The sequence below is a fragment of the Antedon mediterranea genome, chromosome 9 (assembly GCF_964355755.1).
Source record: "Antedon mediterranea chromosome 9, ecAntMedi1.1, whole genome shotgun sequence".
NCBI lineage: Eukaryota > Metazoa > Echinodermata > Crinoidea > Comatulida > Antedonidae > Antedon > Antedon mediterranea.
In genome coordinates this window covers 825,499-832,110 of record NC_092678.1, presented here as the reverse complement: position 1 = coordinate 832,110, position 6,612 = coordinate 825,499, and the positions used below count along the sequence as shown (strand labels likewise).

General features: G+C 30.4%; 1 protein-coding gene across 1 annotated transcript; it reads right to left on the bottom strand.

The window, feature by feature from the left end:
- Window positions 1–2,016: 2,016 nt before the first annotated feature.
- Window positions 2,017–6,055, bottom strand: LOC140059324 (protein RD3-like). Its single transcript, XM_072105202.1, has 2 exons — window positions 6,021–6,055; window positions 2,017–4,758 (listed from the first exon to the last, which is right to left on the bottom strand). Exons 1-2 carry the CDS (start codon window positions 6,053–6,055, stop codon window positions 4,161–4,163), a joined length of 633 nt encoding a protein of 210 aa, XP_071961303.1. The 3' UTR covers window positions 2,017–4,160.
- Between the last annotated feature and the right edge of the window lie 557 nt (window positions 6,056–6,612).

The window sequence follows — 6,612 nt, the reverse complement described above, 5'->3', positions numbered from 1 at the left end:
GTAAAAGCTTAATTACTGTCATTGCAAACATAAGTTGTTGAGAGAAATAATTTGAGGATAAATTGAGTGTCGACCTTGCTAACATCCAGTGACACTGCACTTAGTGATACAAATAATGTATTAACATTTATGAAGGAAACGTTATGTTAATCTGTTATAAGGAACTATTTGATAGCCCTACACCGGATATTTGTAAAATTTGTTTTTACGAGGAAAATTAAACAAAAATAGGAATTTAGTAATTGGTTTTAAAAGGTGTGTCAATGTTGCCGTGTCAACCTAAGTATGTACTTTACAAATAAGAGATAAATTCAGTGGAAGAAATATTATGTTAATCTGTTATTCTATATAAGGAACTATTAGATAGGCCTACACCGGACGTTTATGAAATTTGTTTTTACGAGGAAAATGAAACAAAAATAGAAATTTTGTAATTTGTTTTTAAAGGTGTGTCAACCTAAGTATGTACTTTAGTAAGTATGTACTTTAGTAAGTATGAACTTTAGTTTGTAGAATTATTATTCAATTTGTTTTTACGAGGAAAATGAAACGGTGTACAAAAATAAGAATTTAGTATTTTGGTTTGAAAGGTGTGTCTAGTCAACCTAAGTATGTACTATATAAGTATGTACTTTAGTTTGTAGAATTATTAGATCATAACAAACATCTGCAAATGCTTATAAATAGTAAACTCATTTCTAAGGACAATTCCCCTGAGGTGAACAAGTCCCTGAAACTTGCCTGTGGGGAACCTGAACAAATTATGTATTGTTCAAGTATATAATTCTACAGTTAAGTAAATAGCCAAGCTATTCTAACTGTTCCTAACATACTCTAGTATGAGGCTACAATTAAATTTAAAATTGGTGCTTAAGTTTGGTGCTTAAGGACCAAACTGTAATCAGTTTAATGCAAGATTTAGTGTTAAAAACACATGACATTTACCATATATTTTAAGCAATACATAATAAGAATATCTTATAATAACAATAATTAATAAATTTAGAGATAATCATTACTTTTGTATTTTACATTTTCAGGGCTGTAATATTAAATATGCTGGTTTCACAGGGGGCCTCTGACAACCCAGTTGACAACCACACCAATTTATTTCTTGTGGTTACAATAACCAAAAACAAAAACAATCTATGATTTACCTACAACTGAATTATTATTTATATGTATTGCAATCTGATAAAACTTGTCCACAAGTTATGTCATCGACTGTAACCCAATGTCGAATAGGTTTGTATACATGACCATCAACCAGTTAGTAAGAATATCATTTAACATTTGAGTTATAATACCCCTGAATTAGGGCGCCGTTCAACGGTAACGATCAACGTAATTTATCTTTACGATCTAATGCGATTGAAAGTAGCATCCCACTTTGCCCTTGCGTCATTCAGACTTCGCTTAACTCGCCTAACAAACGAGCTAAACTTTATGGTAATTACGTTTTTAAAATGTTTTTAAAGGTTTTCAATTTAAAGATTAAATAGATTTGATCTAGTGGCTGTTATCTGTAAGCAATCCAAGTGCAATTTAAGGTTAAAAGATTCATGTGTTTATCGTCTTCAATTATCTTCATTTACAGTTAGTAGTTCACTAATCATAGTCTAATATATTCACATACAAACACGCGTTCATTTTTTGCAGAACAACTTAAGGCTAAATATTTTATAGGTTTTATGTTTTTAAAGGTTATTTTAAGTCTTATTAATAGATTTACATTAGTAGTGTTTACTAGCGTCGTTTACCATGTTGACACACAAATGCGAGTTCATGTTTCGGAGATAAATTTCAAGTTAAACGAATGCCAAGCATAAATGGGAAGAAACCGATACAGAGCCTACAGACGTAAATTGGATTTATTTAATTGAATTGAATATTCAATTTGAAGCAATGCTAGGTTCAATACCCTACAGTGTAAGCCTACCTTCTCTTACTTCTCAATATAGACATACAATAAAGCATTTAATATTCACAAACCAAAAGAGAGCCTTTATTACGCTAGTGATATCGCCATCAAAAATCATAATTAATAATTTATTTAATATTCAATTTGATTTAAGCAATAGAAGGTTCATATCCTACAGTGTAAGCCTACCTTCTCTTACTTCTCAATATAGACATACAATAAAGCATTTAATATTCACAAACCAAAAGAGAGCCTTTATTACGCTAGTGATATCGCCATCAAAAATCATAATTAATAATTTATTTAATATTCAATTTGATTTAAGCAATAGAAGGTTCAATATCCTACAGTGTAAGCCTACCTTTTTCTTACTTCTAAGGCTCTGTCAAAATTGATGTGACAACAAAATGTGATGTGCCCATATCACTACCATATTTGGGCATATAAATTTGATAGTGTAGACAGAGCTTTAATGTAGACATACATATAAGATTTAACATTCACAAACCAAAAGCGTTTATTGCGCTAGCAAGCCATAACAAATCATAATTGTAATTAATAGTAAAAGGAATTTCACAAAAATCGTTGTTAGTAATTTTGAAACATCAGCAAACACGTTTGCGATGGAATTTTAAGGAATTATGTTGTAATAGATGAAACCTTTTATGATTAATTTGTAGAAGTCAGGTTGCCGAAGAATTGGTGTTGGATTACCACGCTTTTGATCAAACACATTTTGTTAACGAGTTATTGAAACAAAATGTGAGCGTGTAAATTACAAGTTTGATTTGATTTTTAATGGTATGTTGGTTTCATGTTTGCAAGTTGAAAGTGAGAACGACTACAATGAAAGTTTGATGTTACAATCGTAATGTATGTTGTGATGTGATATGTTGTAATGTGATATAGTTGTATGATACGATGTAATTATTTTAACTCACGTATGTAGGCCCTTCCTCAAAAACTCACTCAATTAGCACCAACTGATCCTTCCAATTTATCTTTATAAGAGGTAGTTTTTATAGATGATCCAGTTTTATTTTTATTATGGTCACTATATCAGATAAGATTTTCTTTAAACAAATCATATACCCTTTGAGTTTATTTATTATAGTTTCACAGTTTAGTAGTATTGTTTGTCTGTTCACTTTATCTATTTATCTTTTAACATATATATAGTTTGGCATCTTGTAAAAATGGCCTTGCGCAGTGGAGTTAACTTTGTTTATAGTCAGACTTCTTCAGTACTTTTTTAACTGGATAATTCGTTTGATTAGTAGCGTTATGATTTTCGGATCATTGGGCAAGCATTTCAATACAAAGCATGTACAGTATACTTTGATAAAATTATTAAAATTTAGAGACAAACATTCAAAACTAACGCAAAGAAATTGTAGACCTATAAGTATTGTACACTGCCAAATAAAACATTGGTATTTAATTAAATAATACATTTACTGACCATTTCAAGCAAACAAAATGAGAGGAAAATTTGGTAATTAATTGAAATGATTGCTTTCACATAATATAATAATTAATACTATAGTGTGCCCTGCATAGATATCATACAATAGTGCCATTAATGCACAGTTAGCACCATTTACCATCATGCAATAGTGCACTAATAGTAATATAGCACTCATTTTAAAGTGTACTCTTAGTAAAAACGAAATAACGTTGGAAGCGTAGAATGGACCATCTGTCAAAATTAGTCAACTGCAATTACTGCAGTAACTATACTTTGTTTATTCATTATTAACTTGTTTATGCGATTACTAGCAAGCTTTTATCTGGTTAACCATGGAGAAAATATTCCTCTATGGGTTAACCATGCAAATTGTTTATTGCCTGAAATCATACGTTATTGCAGTAAACAATGTAGTTACTGCAGTAATTGCAGTGAAATAATTTTGTCATAATCCTTTAATGATTTTAAGTCTGTACTCAAAACCTATGTAAGATAATCTTCTCATTTAAACATCAATATTCACTTAATTCAATTTACCAGACTAATCGTGGCAAACATCAATTTGGATTGTTTATTTTACCGTAATTAATTGTCACTCCTGACATGACGTCTTCTAAAGTCAATTGAAATATAAAATTTATATGTGTCCTTAATTTACCTATCTGTAGATAAGGCACAAGTACATTTTGTAATTTACAGTTTTTCCATTTTCACCATTGATGCCTTTAATAGAGAATGTTCCGTAATTGAAATGCAAAAATGTGCCGATGTCTATACTGGTAAATCATCAAGGTTATTACAGAAACTAATTACTGTTGTTGAGTTTGTTATAAAACACTGGTGTCTATTTTTAGATTCATTCGTTTGATCTGTCGAATCGTTCACAGGTGAAACTCTAACGTTCGATCTCAACGACACCAAACTTGACGACCTTCGAACTAACCACTCGGAAAAACTCTCCTCTTTGTTGCGTTCTTGAATAATTTGTTTTATCACGGAAATCAGAACCGGAGCAACATCCTCCAACGCCGTTTTCCTCGTTAATAACATTCTAAATCTCATTATGATTTGTCTCGTTTCTGACGGCTTAACAGATAAACATAACTCCTCTATTTGTAGTCTTTCTAGCACCGGTATTTGATAATGTTGTATCTTTCGGTTGGCTAACCATGAGTAATCCGCTTGATATGTGCATTTGGATGCTTTTTCCACGGCTTCCTTTTGCTCCTTTTCAACTTCTTCCACGTCTACAATTTGTTGTTCTAGTTCTGTGAGCAGACATTCTTGGACGATTTCAACGTCGCTCTTAGATGGAAGCCTCTTCTCAGCTTTGAATAAATTCATAATAGACAAACGTATCTTCTTTCCTCTGTTAAGATATAAATGTATTATTATAATGATTATTTACATCGTAAAGAAATAAACTGCCCGGCGACGATATACTGAATGTTGTAATTCATGTTGTAAACGAACCTTACAGTATTTTAATCCATGTTTTTATTATGTTGTTGATTGATGTTAATTTTTTTTTAAATCAATAATAATAATAATAATAAACAGTATTTATATAGCGCCTAATGGATCACTGACCCCTCTAGGTGCTTAACATAAGACCTTAACTAATGGTAATAAACTATCCCCCGCCGGACACCATTCCGGTATTTCTTAGTCGAGGTTTCGGGGATGAAGACAATCAATAATGTGAAAAAAAAAATTTAACTAAGCTTAACTATGCTTAACTAAGGTAAAACTATCCCCCGCCGGACACCATCCCGGTATTTCTGAGTCAAGGTTTCGGGGCCAGAATTAAGAATAGAGTGTAAATGAAGCATGCACTAACTTAAGCTAGGGTTAAACTATCCCCCGCCGGACACCATCCCGGTATTTCTGAGTCAAGGTTTCGGGGAAGGAATAAATTAATGAATGAATAAGTTAATTCAGTCAATTCAGTCTTTGATTATGATTTTATATTAATAATATTATTAGTAATATTTTTTTTTTCCGAATAAAGAAACTGTAAACCACTCGCCGATATAATGGAAATTAATTAGTAATGTTGTAACATGTTTTTATTATGTTGTTGATTGATATTATTTTTTTTAAATCAATTCAGTTATTGACTATGATTTTATATTAAAAAATAAGTAATATTTTTTTTCTTAAGATTTCCGCATAACGTTAGATTTAAATTAAAAATAGGGTTTTTATGTGAAATAATTTAACAATTTTAAGTTTAAATTTAAAGTTTTAATGAAAGTTATTCTGTTTAGGCCTTTAGGGTGTTATATAATTGTCCAATAAATAATAATAATAATAGTAACAATATATTATACTTTACATTAAAAGCAGGATTAAAGGGGTTTTCTAAAGTATCCATAGATTATTTACAGTAAATAAAAATAGATGGCAATGTTATCAAATAAAACCTAAAACATAAGGTAATCAATAAATAATTCCATAAAATTCCTCTTTAGACATCTGAAGCGAGAGAGGTGTCAGTTATTACAATGCCATCTCGGTTAATGTATTCATTTCAACATTGCTCTGTTTTTTGAAAACTAATTTAGTAAAAAAAAACCTTTGTTCCGCCACGGCTGATGAGGTTCGATAAATGCACATGCATTATATTACCTGTCAACATTGATTGAGTACTTTATCACTGTCATAGTTAAGCTTTTATTTTAGATTTTGGAATATACCACAATACAATTTGTCCCATCTGATGTATTATTGTTTTTCTTGTACCCAATATAAAAAGAACACACAGTATTTAAAGACATGAACATTATAAATTATTAATACGAACACAAGACAGGCAAGAGACAACTCCTCCCCCTTCCAACTCCTCCCTTTCCAACAAGTGAACTAAATCGCTCTCAATGGGACAAGACCCTCAATATTAACTCGTTTAAATTTAATTTTAAAATACACATTTTATCGTAATTGTCTAATTGAATATTTGTTTAGATAATTATTTTTTTAGATAATTAATTGTTTTAAATTTAAATATTTATAGTAGATTCGTATTAGTTAAGTATAGTTTTATATATTTTGTCATTTTTAAGAGGGCCCCTGGATATCAGCTGACCTGCGGATTCAGCTGGAAGGGTTACCCTCTATAAATAAAGTTGAAATAAAAATAAAATGTTCACCAGAGATAAATATAAAATATGTCTATTAATATTATGATATACGTTACAAAATGATTATAAAATAAGGAACA

What these genes read in the sequence shown, in the direction of transcription:
- LOC140059324 (XM_072105202.1), bottom strand. Translation starts at nt 6,055, where the DNA reads ATGACAGTGATAAAGTACTCAATCAATGTTGACAG. An exon ending in TACTCAATCAATGTTGACAG is followed by an intron (nt 4,759 to 6,020) that starts GTAATATAATGC and finishes ATATCTTAACAG; the next exon opens with AGGAAAGAAGATACGTTTGT.